Source organism: Glycine soja, chromosome 10 (genome assembly GCF_004193775.1).
Source record: "Glycine soja cultivar W05 chromosome 10, ASM419377v2, whole genome shotgun sequence".
Lineage (NCBI taxonomy): Eukaryota > Viridiplantae > Streptophyta > Magnoliopsida > Fabales > Fabaceae > Glycine > Glycine soja.
Genome location: NC_041011.1, coordinates 48,831,523 through 48,846,426, shown reverse-complemented (window position 1 = coordinate 48,846,426; position 14,904 = coordinate 48,831,523). Strand labels below are relative to the sequence as shown.

Genomic DNA, 14,904 nt, shown 5'->3' with positions numbered 1-14,904 from the left:
TATAATGCACCACATCGACAAAATACTAACTTTAGCAAATGATAACTAGTAATAGTCAAACTAACATGATAACCAAAATATAATTTTAGAGACTATTTTTTTTTATTTTTTTTAGATTAGAGATTACGGGTGTTTCATAATTTATTGGAAGACTAATTTTATTAATGATATGTGACTACATAAAATTTAACATAAGGTGGAAATCAAACATGTATTCATTAAATAAATTATTCTCAAACATATAAAACAAATATCTCTTTACACCATTACAACAATCCTTTAAAATATTTTTCAAATTTTTCTCAATCTAAGAATTAACATGACAACGGATAACAAATTAAAATATTAAAGTGACCGATTACGCTTTTATTATTACTTGCAATGACCCAATTGTACATAGGACGAGTCCTAATTTGAAAATATATTACCTATTATGCTGTTACTCTTGATTGGGGGTATAATTTCTCATTCTAAGCATATTTAATCTACTTACAATTGGATCATATATTGTAGATTTTAACCCCTCACGAGCCTTTAGGTTGAGATTGATTTAAGTCGAGCTGGATTGATCGGTCTAGAAGGAGCTTGATTCCTTGGATCCAAAATAAAATTAATTTTGATAAAAAAAAATAATATTAAATATAGGTGAACTATGTATTTTATGAAGAAGTGAATGTTTCAGTAAAAAAAAAAATGAAGAAGTAAATTTTGAAAAGTAATATTTTTATGAAAAGTAATTTTTCAGAAAGGTAATAGTAATTGAAATGATGAGAGTCAATGCGGGGAGTGACCTTGTGAGGGCCATGCGTGTGGGGGGAGTGGAAGCCCATACCGTTGCAAAGAGCAATGGTGAAGTGAATCAAAGTAGCAAAAAGCAAAAGCAAGGTTTGAGCGGAGCGGAACGCAACGCAATGCAAGTGGACAAAGCCAATTTATTCACCCAAGAAACCCCCCAACCCCAACAAAATAAAATAAATACACTAAATAAACCTTAACCGATAATATTAGTATAATGATGTAAAATTCTATAGCATTTATATAACAGGAGAATTTATTTGTATTTGGAGAGAAGAAGAAATAAAGCTTATAGTTATAGTGAGAAGAGAAGGAAGATTAGTTGCTAATAATTAAGACAGAAACATACGTGGCAGCTTAGGGTTCACCCCAAGTCCTAAAAACGCCCCCTCCCTACCCTTCCCCCATTTCCCCCCCAACCCAAACGCTGCCAACAACAACACTCTCTCTACAAAATTGATGGTCCCACCGACGAGCGGGTGTCGGAATCGGAGGCCATGAACGGCGGCGCCACCACCGCCACCTTCCGATCCATCCTCGACAAGCCCCTCAACCAGCTTACCGAGGATGACATTTCTCAGCTCACTCGCGAAGACTGTCGCAGATTCCTCAAAGAAAAAGGTCCCTTCTCTTTCTCTCTCTTCTCTCCTCCATGATTTCCGGCACCTGAAAAACCTCCATTCCCCTAAATACATTATCATATTATTTATTTAAACATTAATCGCTCGCTCGGGATGCGGGTTTTTTAAAAATTAAATTTAACGAGAATGATATTAATAGTTAATTAATTAAAATGTCGAAGACACGTGTTCGTACAGGGATGCGTAGGCCTTCCTGGAACAAATCGCAGGCGATCCAACAGGTCATTTCCCTGAAAGCGCTGCTGGAACCTTCCGACGATGATACTCCTCCTCCTCCTCCTCCCGCCATGCACCACCGTAGCCATGCTCAACCTCAACCTCAAGTGAGTTACTTACTACTTTCTTCTTTCTTTCGCCTTTGCTTCTGGAACCTCAAATATCCTCGTGTGCTTGTAGGTGAATTTGAGTGAACCTCCTCCTCCTCCGCCCAAGGCTCCGCCACCTGAAGAACCCGCTTTTCATGCTGCTGAAGACATTCAGAAATCTGCGTCGTCTGGGGAAAAGCCTACGGAAACTAATGACACCAACACCAACGTTGCTAGCCCCAAGTTTGTTTTTCTCTCTCTCTCTCTCTCTCTTGATGGTTTTTAATGCCTTTTTGTGTGACCGGTATAGTTATTTTTTAATAATTTTTTTAAGGTTTTAGGGTGTGGAATCTCGTCCAAGCTAGTTGGATCTTTGATGTTGCTTTCGGTACTTTGTGGGAAGAAAATAGTGTGGTTGGTAAAGTGTGCTTTGGAGTTCAGTGAAGAGTGTAGGTTGGTTAAAACTTGAAACGTTAAGGTTTGCTTTTTTAAGTGGATTTTCTTTTGGCATTAGCTTGGAAAATTGGCTCATTGTGTTGTGTTATTTATTATTATTTTTTTCTTTTTCGTGAGGTGGAAAATGATACGGACGGTGGGTTTTTGGTATCCGTTGAATGTGTATGGGTGGGGAAAGTGGAGGAAAAGCTGTTAGTGAACTAGTCTTAGCTCTTAGGTATGTTTGGATACATTTCTCCATAAACACTTTAGGTGAAAAAAAATAGAAAATAAAATGAGTTGGACTTCTACTATAAGCTAATGTTAAATTTTATATAAGCTTTCACTTTTAACAATTTAACTTATCCTAAAACTGTAGTGTATATAGGTTGGTTTTAGTTTATGGGAGAAGCTCAATTCATTTTATCTTCTTATTTTCGCCTATCATCAGTACCTATAAAGAAGTTTATCCTAATAGGGCCTTGAAACAGTTTGTATATTCCTGCAGTTTAAGAAAATGTTAGGTGTATTTCTGGGATCATGGGTTGGATCTTTCTGACTGTGAGGTTAGGAAAAGGTTTATGGCCATTAATTTGGATGTTTGGATTTTTCTGGGATGTATTAGGTGGGTTCTTTGTTTTTTTTAGCAGGGTTGGTTTTATTTTTTGGGTCGGGGTGGGGAGAAGAATGATTGGAAAGTGCTACCTTCTAGAAGCACTAAGGATTTCTGTCCAATTCCAAACAACCAGTCAGAGCATGCGAAGCAAATATCTGTTATTTCCAAATCTAGATATCCCCATAACTTTAATATTGTTGTTATTCTATATTTGTTGCATTGTGTTTGCACTTTGTTGACTAATTAATATTTAATTGTTGTTTTTTGTTTTCCATTCATGTTTGACCTTATACGATTGTGTCATACTACTTTAATTTAAAATTTTCTCTTTAGATATCATGATTGAGGTGGAGAAAGGTTCATGCGGATTAAATACGTGGCAAATATCAAAAGGAGGAAGGGGAATTCTTTAGGTGTAGAAGTGATTCTTTTAGGTTTTAACATCATGAATTTCAAGATTCAAGGAGTACAAATAAATAATAGTGAAGTTTCCATCCATAAGTTTGTGTTGGTATCTATGTCAAGTCTTGTTTCCTTATTAGTAGCATCCAAATAAATGAACCTGTTTATTTGTGGATAACCAATAACCCTTGATTTCAGCCATGGATATGCTAGGAAATCATATGTCTTGTTGATATGGAATACCTGGGAGATTTTGCTTTCAGCTGCAGCAAGTGGTAATCATACCTAGCTGAAAAGAAAGCTGACATGAGTATTATAATTAGGTATTAGGGACCTGGATGAAAAAATAGAGAAAAGAAGAGAAAGATTTAATTTCTTGATTAAAATGAACAGAACAAAGGAAAACTAAATCTCCTCCAAGGGTTTCCCCTTGACGAAGGGTTTCTGTTTTCAAAATAGAACTAATGCTCAGTTTTCCAAATGATAACAAAAACGTAAGGAAGCCTCTTCCCTTGTATCCTTTTTTTTTTATCTTATTATTTACTAACCCCCTCTATCTATCTAACTAACTAACTAACTAATATTCCAACTGTCCCTAACTAACTTCCCCTTCCCCTCTGCCTTAACGTTAAGTGTTATAGATTTACTCAAGTGTCTTCCCAGATTCATGTTTAAATTAAAATCGGCTCTTGTGCAGTTCTTTACAAAAATAGGAGTCCAGGATAGTAAGTGTACAAAACTTTCATTATATAGTTACTTTCCGTATGAATGGAGCGATTTGGTAACCTAAAATGTCAGATAGTTTAAATTCAATACATTTGCATAAAATATACATGACTGGTGGCAGGCCAGTGTTCCTTTTATGTAGTATTGTCCATTCATACTCTTAACATTACTTACAAATGTGGTCATAGAGGGTGTGCAACTAGTGGATCATTTGGGCAAATGACAATTTTCTATTGTGGTAAGGTGAATGTCTATGACAGAGTCTCGCCTGATAAGGTTGGTAATGATCTATCCTCTTGCATCAATAGCTGGCCATAATCCAATAAGACTTCACCTTCCAATGCAACCTTATTTGGATTTGCAGGCACGAGCAATCATGCAGCTTGCAACGAGTCCAGTCCAGCTTACTCAGGATGATCCTTTAAATGGAAATGCAGCTGTTTGGACTTCTCCTTGCCACTTACCGATGGATAAGGATGTCCTCGTTCCTGTTGATACTACAATCCTTCAGGTTGCTCAAGCAGGTAGCAAGTGGGTTCAAAGATTGCTTGATTTTGCTCTGAAGTAGTAGTATGAAGTACTTTGATGTGCAAGGAAATGAGTCTTCTTCAGTGCCCATTGCATCAAAATCTGGAATTCTTCAAGGAATGATCTCATCTGATGAGCAGATGAAGAAAATGATTGTAGCCTTTTTATTAGCTTAACTGCCGGATTCAATTTATTTCTTAAAAGAGGATGCAGTGCTAAGTTGCCTTGCTATGTCTTACAGAAAAAAATCATGAAATAGGGTTCAAGCTAATTGTTGCTTTTTATTTTACTATTTCATGTGCCATGTTCGTTGAGTTTTTCATGCTATTGGTTGTTCCTTTGCTGTGCATGTTGAAAAGTATTTTGATGTCCAGTCATTAAAATGACCACATTCCCTCTGAATGCTGATTTTTTGAATTATAGCCTTTGAGTCTGTGTGTCTTGAAGATGGACAAGCATAACATCTTTGACTTGCTTAAATCATGATAACTTGCATAATTTGAAATTAAAGATGTTAAGATCCACATATTTACTTTTGTGATATTGCTAACTTCATAATTGGTGTTCCGAATTGTTTTTTACAGATAAGATGGTGGAGTATCCTCTGCAATATAGGGAGAAAGGGAGCATAGCTCGTGATGCTGGTAAGTATTATTAACTGTTTGGAATTTTCAGTCTGCTAGAACTTGTTCTATTGTGAGGAAAATTTACAGAAAATCTCGAAGTAGAAAAATAAATTTCTGATAAACTAGTGAGCTGAATTTGGACCCATGCTACTTCCCTTATTGAATCTCTTTCAACATGTCCTACCCATTTCTTTTCACTGATTTGGCAAGTCTTTGGAGACCCTTTTTTGTTTTTTTTCCTAGGCATACCAGGTCATTATTTTTTTTAATCAAGAAAAACAAAATTCGCCAACTTGATTTAAGTCTCTTTCTTGGATAAAACACAATGGCTTTGTTTGATCATTGTAGTCCATGGAAAAACATGCCTGGTTAACAGAACTTCCTGTTCTTTGTGAATCTAAAAGCAATGAAATATGATAAAATCTTGTGGGTTTGATGTACTATATCATCACAACTTTAATGTCATATTTATGCACCCACATGGCAGCATAATATTCATCTTAGATTGCAAGTATCTTTATGAGTTACAGAGAATTGTTTAAACTTCAAAGCATTGTAATAAGTTTTCATACATCAAATTCCTAGAACACAAGTATTCATAATATATGTATATATCTGTTTCATAAGATGTAGAGGGTCAGGAACACCGAAAAGTGTCATTGCAACGATATCTTGAAAAGCGTAAGGACAGGTATTTGCAGTACTAAACTGCCATTTGTTTATAGACATCAATTTCATCCATTTTGTTACAAGTGTGTAGTTTAGTGATAGTCTGCTGAATTATTCTCTTAATCTGCCCTGTATGTTAGGGGAAGATTGAAAGGCAAGAAATTGACTGGGATAACTTCATCTAACTTCGAGATGTATTTGAACCTTCCAGTGAAGGTCCATTCCTCAAATGGGAATTCAAGCCGTAGCAGTACTAGCTCTCCACCACAACCTAGACTGCCTCTAGTTTCCAGTGGTTCAGATCAGCTAAAGGTTGCCCTTCCCATTGATCTCAATGACAAAGGTTAGTTGCAATCTTTCTTCAACGTTAAGTAACAAAACCTTTTTTTTCCTTACAAGAATGTGATAATTAGTCTTAAAGCTTTTAAGATTTATATCAGAGAAATATAATAATTGAATTGAATCTGATTGTCCTGCTTGCTGTCTTGATATTTGGGGAAGTGAGATTTGCAAACCATCTGACAAGCAGTGGGGGTTCTTTGTGTGCAATGCTTCCAAGACAACCTTATAAACCGGTGTTAATCTTTTACGACTAGTTTACAAAGTATAATATTTGTGGTGGTGATTAAAAACTAAATGGTGAACCAAGATATGATAAACCGTCAGCCTCGATACTAGGTTACCATTTGTTAAACAATATTTTATGTCATAGATTTATGTTGTCTCAGTGTCTTTGCAGATGTTCAAGAATGCTAAAATTCAAACTAGATAGATTATGCAGAGTTGGGACTCGTAGATGATTGAAGAGAGATGACGAAAGTATTATAACTGAAGAGACCATAGCGTCTAGCAGCCTACTGCAAGAATTGGATTGCTCTTAGACTGGTCAATTTTAGTATATTTAACTGTTTGGGCAAATTTCTTTTGTTTAGGATAGTGGAGTGTCCTGCCTACCTGATCAATTTTGTAATCTAATTTCATCCTTCGGGAATATCTTGTTACTGAAGTTTTAAGGTTTTATGAGTTGAAATGTAGAGCCAGGAGCAGCTATTTTCCCAGGAATATATGATATGTAAATTCATCGTGCTGCCTCTTGTTAAATGTTAATAGCTTTTGTGCAAGCCAAACTATTCTCTTACTCTTCTTATATCTTATGTTTGTTCACTCTAGCCAAACTATTCTCTTACTCTTCTTGTATCTTATGTTTGTTTACTCTATTGGTGCTGATTTCGATTTTGTTTCATGACAAACAACTTTAGTAATTTCACTGAACGTTGATATTTTGTAGGATAAATCTGTCACGCTATACTGCCATTTTTTTTTTTTGGCCACAGACAGTTTTTTTTAATCTTTTATATTGATGTGAAGTATTTATTAATTTTGTAATGACTGGAAAATTTGAGTTTAATTTATATCTTAATTTAAAATATTATATATTTTTTGTGACAGGAAAAAACTTGAGAAATTATATAAATGTCTAAATTTATTTTGTCACGCGATGTAAAAAAGTGATATTCTGGAATTTTAAACATTTATCTGCCACAAAATTAGATAAAGTTTACAATTGGGCGCAAGCACTCAAACAATCTGAAAAAAAAAACCCGACGATAACGATATTCTTTTTCTGGGTGGAAACACCCGCCACACGTACGTACACAGGTCACGCGACGGAAGAAGAGATGGTAAAAAAAAGAAGAAATATATGCGCCACAATAATGTCATGTGGTTTTTAATTAATTAATTTTTTTATGTCTTGGGATAATAAATATATAATGTCACTCTGACCAATTGCAATTCAGATAGAGAGAACGAGCCAGAGTAAGAAAGGAGTGTCATTCATGGCGATTGAGGTGAGTTCTTCTCCATGAAGTAATCTGAATCTAAGTTTAGGACTTATTGTTATTAATAAAAAGTCGTGACATGACATGATAGGCATGGTTGATGGACGATAGCAATGAAGATCCAAGGCTTTCTCACCGTCGCAATCCCAACGAATCAGTTTCATTGGACCAATTAGCAGGTGAGCTCATCTCATCTCTCCCCCTCTCTAATTTTACTTCATTCTGACGTTTCTGGTGAATTTTGCAGAATTGGGTGTGTTATACTGGAAGTTCAATCCAACTATCTATGAGAACGATCAAGAGTTGACCAAGATTAGACAAGATAGGGGATACAACTACATGGTAATATTCTATTTATCTTTTAATTTTATTTTGCTTTCTGTAATTAGATAGTGCTTCAGTTGCTACCTCTTCAGTCTTCATTGATTAATCCAGGATAGGAATAGTATTTAGAATTCCCAGCATACTATGAATACATAGAGCAGAATTGCTACAGTAATCAGTGAAGTTCAGGAAACAAAAACAGAATTCTTGAAAAGATAATAAATTCTGCAAAATTTGTTAAAAACAATTTTAAAAAGCCACCTACAGACGCATTATGCCCAATCCGGATAACGCTTGCAAAATATCTTTATACTTTATGGAGAAAAGTGTGTGTGACTCCTGGGATAGGACATACAGAGCTTAGCAGCTACACTATATTGCTTTGAGACTCTGTCCATTTCTCAGTACTTAGTAGCATATTTTCTAAGAGCCTAAGACTAAACATGTTCTTGCCTGTTGATGAGTCCATTTCAATAATCAAGGAGAACAAGGTGATCTTTCAAGTTTGCTGTTGTTTGCTAACCATTGTTATGAATATTGTAGGTGATATAAAGATTTGTTTGCATCTTATACTGTAGGACCTGCTTGATTTATGCCCAGAAAAGGTGGAAAATTATGAACAGAAGTTGAAGAACTTCTACACTGAGCACATTCATCAGGATGAAGAGATTCGTTATTGTTTGGAAGGAAGTGGCTACTTTGACGTGCGGGACAAGGATGATCGCTGGATTCGCATTTTGATCAAGGCTGGTGATCTTATCATTTTACCAGCAGGAATTTATCATCGCTTCACCCTAGACCCAAGTAACTATGTGAAGGTATGAAAGTCTTATGGTAACCACAGCCATATATTCTCTTGCTAGGGCTTCGTTTTTGGGATGTGGAAGGAAGAAAATGATGCCAATCTAAGATTGTTTAAATATATCAAGATTCAAGGCTTTTCTAGGTTGATTAATCTTTGTTTTGTTGTGTGTTTGTGTTCAGTTAATGAGGCTGTTTAAGGGCGAGCCAGTGTGGACAGCATATAATAGACCACAGGAAGACAATCCTGCTAGAAAGGAATACATTAAGGGCCTAACTGAGAAATTTGGAGTGCCACTTGCAGCTCATTAGGGCCCTGAAATACACTAGTATATCTTGTTTCAGATATTAATCACAGCTTAAGGTCTGTGATGTAATTGTTGGTATAATATTTGTGTAGTTTTACCATGAGTAGACTTGTCTATGAACCTGAAACATACCAAGCATGAGATGAAACAGACCTAAGAGCATATGATATATGTTTACATACTACTAGCTTTTGTCTCTGTGAAGCTGCTATTATGTTCTGTTAGCCCGTGTTCAGTTGTTTAGATCAAGTTTTTTCCTTTGAGGAGATAGTGATACTGGCATATATTCACGTGATGTAGGCTTTGAACGGATCCCTTAAGCACTCATCACCTTCCACTGAATATTGCTGGAAAACCAATCATAGATAAATCCCTCCACCACCATGAAGGCTTTGATGAGACCCCGCGTCTAAGTCCCTCCACCCCCGTGTTGTGTTCCATGTTTGCTTCAATGTCCACGGCTTTCTAAGCTAATATTGATGAATGTGTGAGATGGAATGGAATATGAGTTCAATTTTGTATCTGGTCTGTTTCAAACCTACAATAGAACTAAAAATAACAAATTAAAACTACACATTCTAATATTTCTTTGTTCGCCGAAGGTTATCGAAGTCTCATTTTTTTTAATGAAGAATCCTAATTAGTTTGCCAAAAGCTGTTTATGGTTTTAACTTTTGATAATCGCAATTAAATTTGAATCTACGATAACTTTTTTGACTAAATTTTTATGAAAAAAGTTTTACTTTAGTAGAATTCGGATTTTTGTTGATTTGTAAGAGCAGTGCTGGGTTCAGTTTAGGGATAGACTCACGAACCGAGTAAATACCCAAACACATAAGGAGAAATTGCTTTAGGTAGTGTCTGTTTTTTATAAAGTTTATTTTTATCCTTTTAAAGGAAAAGTTAAACTAAAAATGTTTTACCTCTCACTTAGGGTGAAAATAGGCCAAGTTAAACAGGATTTGTGTAAATAGGTTTAGCCCGTTTAAAAAATTCAAGTCTATATGAAGCATTCCATGTAAAGTCTTCATGTGTATATCCTATAACTTTCAGCAAATATCTTAAATTATGATACACAAATTTAATTCATGCATATAGTTTATAATGAGGCATTGCAATTCTAATATTAAAACTTATAAAATTTTTATTTACCATAATAAGATAGATAGAAAAATTCTTGATTCAAGTCTAGTTCGAACAACAAAAAATGTTAAGACTTAAGATTAAGTTGGAAAAAATCAAACTTCGAGTTGAAAGATTTATTTTAAATCAATTAAGATTAAATTTGAGTTTAGTTTAATTCTACTCATTTTCAACTCCAAATTCAGGATCAATTTGTTGAAGATTAGTTAGTGATTCTAGTATAAAATAATTTAATGATTTTTTTTTTTTAAACAAAACTTGATTCATGTTATTTGTAATAAAAACATTCCATTTAAAAAAAATAATTGGTTTCTTGAGAAACAGTTTCAAGTAGCTTCTAATTTGCATAAAAAAGTAGTTTTTGATTATAAATTTTTATTTCTGTTCAACTTCTCATTATTTTAAAAACTGTAACAAACACATATAAAATAAAAGAAAAGTGATTTTTTATATAGAAAAAAGTAATTGTTTGGTGAAAAAAAATGCTTAAACAAGTTGCCCTCTTTGTCAAGTTTTATTCCTTAAACATGATATGTTTCTACTTTATTAAGGAATCTGGCTTAAATTATTGAAAAATGTGCGTGAATTATAGTATTTTTTTATTCGCATGATTAAAAAAGATACATTTATATTTTTATTCTTTGCAAATTATAGAAGAATATTCCATTTCAATTCACTATTAAGACAATCTCTTGTCTCCGTCCATTCGGGTCCTTGTCAATAATTTAGTGCACCTTATTTATTGGCATTTTATTTATGCTAGAAAATATATTATAGAATTTTTTAAACATAAGTGGTGGGCACATATCTTGTTGAACGGTGGTTACTGTTATAGGCTAAGGCTGAGTCCCTTCACCGCCACTAACAAACTTGCTCGGCTTCCACTAATGGCTGCTTTCTCTGTGACCGCCACCACTTCACCTTCTTCATGCCTTCTTCAACGACGTCGTTTCTCCACCCCTTCTTTCTATCTACATGTAATTCTCTCCTTGCCCCTGCTTTATGGTGTTTTCTTTTTTCGCTATTTTGCTCTTTCTATGTCGACGGTTTTACGGATTATGCTTAAAATTGCTATCTTTCTAAATTCAGGGCTCACCACGGCCACAAAATAAGAAAATTGGGATTTTCGGACCATTTTCCTTCAATTTGAGGAGGTAGGATTTTACACTTATCGCTGTATTGAATTTACTATGTGTGTGTGTGTGTTGTGTTTACGATTTATTTTTCAACTTGGTTGGGTATGCTTGATGGGAGTGAAAGTTGGAAATGTCAATATATCTAAAAGTTTATTATAAGTTGCTATTTTGACTCTAACTATTTTAACTCATACTACCAAATGCCCCTTAGTTGTGTTATACTACTTATAAAATACTCTATTTCTGAAGCTGTGAATAGTAAATTGGCGTGTTTGAATCTAAAAACAGGAGAACTTTAATGTGTGCAGTCAATCAAGATGCAATGGAAGCGATGAAAGACACTGGTGAAACTGATAGCCTCATAGGTGTGCTCGGAGAAACAGATTCTCACCAAGTAAGAAGAGGGGCACTTTTGCAATTTGTTCCTTGGTCCTTATTACCCTTCTATTTCTTGTTGTCTTTACTGGAAGTGATTAGTTTTTTGAGAAAGTGTACATTTTGGTATTCTAAACTAAAGATACATGTGTCATTACAATGGTCTTCCAATTGGTTCACCGAAGATACACATGAAATCAATTTGGTTTTTTAATGTCAGATTTTTGCCCAGGTTGATCTTTGAAGGGTGAAACTAATGGTATATAACCTTTGATTTGAAGGCACACATGTGATATAAGTAGAGGACTTATGTGCCGTAGGCATGTAGATGTAGCCTATATATATCTTTTAACGATCAAGATGGGTGCTAACTCTATGTTTTTCTTATAAAACACAAGATTATTACTGTGTAACTTGTTGGTGCTGTTGCTTTAACAGTTTTCCCTTTGGATAATGGTCATAACCCATGATTACACAAATTTATGCTTTCTTTGTCTTGTTTAGAAATTAGAATTCATGCAATATTTAGTACTTTCGATACCAATTTGGCTATTCCATGCAGGATGGAAGTAGAACTATTCCCAAGGTGCGGAATGAAAGTATTGAAGCATGGTCACAATTTGCTAAAAGAGCATCTGGCGAATGGGATGGATTTGGAGCAGACTTTAGTAATGAAGGGAAGGCAATTGAACTGCCGGAGTCGGTAGTGCCTGAAACATACCGGGAGTGGGAGGTTAAAGTATTTGATTGGCAGACTCAATGCCCCACTCTCGCTGAACCAGAGGAACGTGTTCTTCAATACAAATCCATTCAGTTACTTCCAACTGTAGGATGTGAGGCTGATGCTGCTACACGGTACAACGTGGATGAGAGGAAAGTGGGAGGGGAAAATAATGGACTTACTGCCTTTGCTTACCAATCCAGTGGTTCTTATGTTGCTATCTGGCAAAAGAAGGATAACTTATTAGAGTTGGAGTACTGCTTGATCAATCCTCAAGATTGTGAATCTCGGGTTAGGATTATTCAGCTTATTGATGTATTAAATAACACAGAGATTGTGCTAAAGGGTATTAAAGTGTATCGTGAGCAGTGGTATGGGCCATTCAGAAATGGTGATCAACTAGGAGGTTGTGCTATCCGTGATTCGGCATTTGCTTCTACTGCACCCATGAATGCTTCAGATGTTACTGGTATCTGGAAGGGATCTAAAGCTGTCGCCACTTTCGGCACTCCAAACACTGTGAGTGTATGGATCTCTCTTGCCCTTCTGTTTATATATCTGGATTTTTCTTGTTTAATTGGCTTCATTGGCACGTCCTTTTCTATTTAATTCCAGGAGATATTTCAAGAGCTTTTTGATGGCAAAGTGCAGAACTCTGTCAGAGATGGAGATAACAATATATTGCTTCCTAAGCAGCTGTGGTGTTCTCTTAAACAAAGCAAGGAAGGTGAAACTCTAAGTGAAGTGGGATGGCTTTTAGATCATGGGCAGGCAATCACATCAAGCTGCTTATTCTCAAGCACTGCAAAGCCACAGGCAAGTTACAAATAACGCTAAATAGGTTTCTTTTTTTTAACTAATGATAGATGTTGATAGATGTAGAAGATTCACTCACATAATATTTTAAAAGTCAGTTAACTTCAATAAATGTGTGTATGTGTGTGTTGCTCTTATTCTGGGCTCCTGAAGTTAAGAAGAGGGGATCCACATTTGGGTATAGAATCACCAACACTAGAGATGCTGGTTTGTATAATATATTAATCTATAATATCTAGGGTCGAGTAAGACATGAACCTATTTACAGCAGAGAAAAAATGAAGAGAAAAAGTTGTGGAGATATCAAATAATGGTGGAATAGATTAGTACGAATCTTCCAATTTCTCTCATTTTATGGCAATCTGCATTCTTTACATGTTTGCTGGATGCCCGGCATTTAGAAACAGCACTTGGCACTCTCTGAAACCGAATACCAAATGGATATATCGAGTAACAAATAAATCATTAGAACAACAGTATCAACTTAAAGGAGGGATGATGACTCTTTAGGAGAACACTCTTTTATTGCATCAACGTAGATAGTGTACAAGCAGATGTTTAGTATATTTTACGTGTCAGGAGTATTTTTTATTGTTGTCTGGTTCCAATCAAATCTTTTTGCTTACTATTTAAGCAGTATTTCTTCTGACATAGCCATGCTCTTCATCTTTGGCAGGAAATATCAATAGCATTAGAAACTAGAGCCTTGGAATATGCATAGCCTTAGTGGCAATCCATTCTGATCCAAAAATATTTACATTCCTAAAAGGTAGTACTATCCAAGGTGATTTATTCAAGTACGAATAATGTTATTTGCACTACAAATTTTATAACTAAGAGAGAAAAAGAGAAAAGTATGAGATGTAATAAATAATGTGTTAGAGAAAGATAAAGACAACAAATGCTGTATAAATTGTTATATATTTTTTATCAGTGTATAAATATGACAATTTTGTAGCAAAAAATGTGTTTTTTTTTTTAAAATCATTCATTTTAACTCATGTATATAAGTTGCATTCATTTTATCTTTCATGGTATGTTTCTGTCATTTTCCATGCAGTGTGTTAAGAGGTTTATCTGTACATTACTGTTATTATATTACATGCAGATGAATTTAGTTCTGTAAAATTAAATTGCCATTTCCCTTATATTTTGGATGGAGAGCAATAAATCAGACAGGAAGAAAACTCTTGAAATTTGAAAATTTTCTATTATTTGATTAAAGAGAAAATAAAGAGAGAAAAAACAAAAAAAAAATCTTTTCTTATTCTTCATTTTAGATTAAATTAACATTTTTTTGTATGACTCTTTTCAACTAGAGACGTTTATGTGATTTTTTATTTGTTTTTTTTCTTTTACTTTCTATCTAATTAAATAAGAGGAAAGGCAATTTTAAATTATTGATTTATTTATTTTACTATTAAACAACTTAAAAAATTATTTTATTTATTTATGTATTTTCCTAAATCAAACATATCTTAATGGACTCCTTGTTTCAAACGAGGGGAGGGGAGGAAAGGAGAAGAAAAATGTAGAGATTTTGACGAAAGAGAGGAAGTATTTTTTTTTTAATTTCATGGGAGAAAGGGTTTTTTTTTTTAAGAATTAGTTTATCTTTATACTTTTACAATTTTGAATTTTAAAATATAAGATTATTTTAGTCAATATACTTCAAATATTTTTTTAGAAGCAATAC

At 34.5% G+C, this 14,904-nt stretch overlaps 3 protein-coding genes across 12 annotated transcripts; all 3 read left to right on the top strand.

Annotated features, from left to right (window-relative positions):
• Positions 1-1,046: 1,046 nt before the first annotated feature.
• On the top strand, positions 1,047-6,912 carry LOC114370535 (protein TIFY 4B-like). Of its 7 annotated transcripts, none has more exons than XR_003657850.1 (9): positions 1,047-1,416; positions 1,614-1,759; positions 1,833-1,984; positions 4,109-4,196; positions 4,285-4,444; positions 5,033-5,092; positions 5,708-5,765; positions 5,955-6,086; positions 6,483-6,912. XR_003657850.1 is itself a non-coding variant. In XM_028327917.1 (9 exons), exons 1-9 carry the CDS (start codon positions 1,293-1,295, stop codon positions 6,513-6,515), a joined length of 1,035 nt encoding a protein of 344 aa, XP_028183718.1. In that variant the 5' UTR covers positions 1,047-1,292; the 3' UTR covers positions 6,516-6,912. The 7 variants fall into 7 exon arrangements, 4 of the variants coding, with proteins under 4 accessions (XP_028183718.1, XP_028183719.1, XP_028183716.1 ...); XR_003657848.1 differs by having other exon boundaries at positions 5,702-5,765; XR_003657849.1 differs by having other exon boundaries at positions 5,702-5,765; positions 6,472-6,912.
• Positions 6,913-7,319: 407 nt separating this feature from the next.
• On the top strand, positions 7,320-9,538 carry LOC114370536 (1,2-dihydroxy-3-keto-5-methylthiopentene dioxygenase 4-like). The gene is made up of 6 exons (XM_028327920.1): positions 7,320-7,425; positions 7,543-7,593; positions 7,676-7,763; positions 7,832-7,926; positions 8,487-8,726; positions 8,893-9,538. Exons 1-6 carry the CDS (start codon positions 7,423-7,425, stop codon positions 9,019-9,021), a joined length of 606 nt encoding a protein of 201 aa, XP_028183721.1. The 5' UTR covers positions 7,320-7,422; the 3' UTR covers positions 9,022-9,538.
• A 1,402-nt stretch (positions 9,539-10,940) lies between these two features.
• LOC114372618 lies at positions 10,941-14,211 on the top strand. Of its 4 annotated transcripts, none has more exons than XM_028330279.1 (6): positions 10,941-11,137; positions 11,250-11,314; positions 11,585-11,690; positions 12,234-12,917; positions 13,008-13,208; positions 13,885-14,173. In XM_028330279.1, the coding sequence occupies exons 1-6, from the start codon at positions 11,048-11,050 to the stop codon at positions 13,927-13,929; spliced, it is 1,191 nt and encodes a 396-aa protein (XP_028186080.1). In that variant the 5' UTR covers positions 10,941-11,047; the 3' UTR covers positions 13,930-14,173. The 4 variants fall into 4 exon arrangements, with proteins under 4 accessions (XP_028186080.1, XP_028186081.1, XP_028186082.1 ...); XM_028330280.1 differs by having other exon boundaries at positions 10,942-11,137; positions 12,234-12,911; XM_028330281.1 differs by having other exon boundaries at positions 10,951-11,137; positions 11,605-11,690.
• Positions 14,212-14,904: the final 693 nt, after the last annotated feature.

Excerpts from the sequence above, each read along its gene's own strand:
- LOC114370535 (XM_028327915.1), top strand. The coding sequence starts at position 1,293 with ATGAACGGCGGCGCCACCACCGCCACCTTCCGATCCATCCTCGACAAG. Across the intron at positions 1,760-1,832 it reads ATGCTCAACCTCAACCTCAA|GTGAATTTGAGTGAACCTCC; the intron begins GTGAGTTACTTA and ends GTGTGCTTGTAG. Across the intron at positions 5,093-5,701 it reads GAGCATAGCTCGTGATGCTG|ATGTAGAGGGTCAGGAACAC; the intron begins GTAAGTATTATT and ends CTGTTTCATAAG.
- LOC114370536 (XM_028327920.1), top strand. Across the intron at positions 7,764-7,831 it reads TTCATTGGACCAATTAGCAG|AATTGGGTGTGTTATACTGG; the intron begins GTGAGCTCATCT and ends TGAATTTTGCAG. Across the intron at positions 7,927-8,486 it reads ATAGGGGATACAACTACATG|GACCTGCTTGATTTATGCCC; the intron begins GTAATATTCTAT and ends CTTATACTGTAG.
- LOC114372618 (XM_028330279.1), top strand. The coding sequence starts at position 11,048 with ATGGCTGCTTTCTCTGTGACCGCCACCACTTCACCTTCTTCATGCCTT. Across the intron at positions 11,138-11,249 it reads CCCCTTCTTTCTATCTACAT|GGCTCACCACGGCCACAAAA; the intron begins GTAATTCTCTCC and ends TTCTAAATTCAG. Across the intron at positions 13,209-13,884 it reads CAAGCACTGCAAAGCCACAG|GAAATATCAATAGCATTAGA; the intron begins GCAAGTTACAAA and ends CATCTTTGGCAG.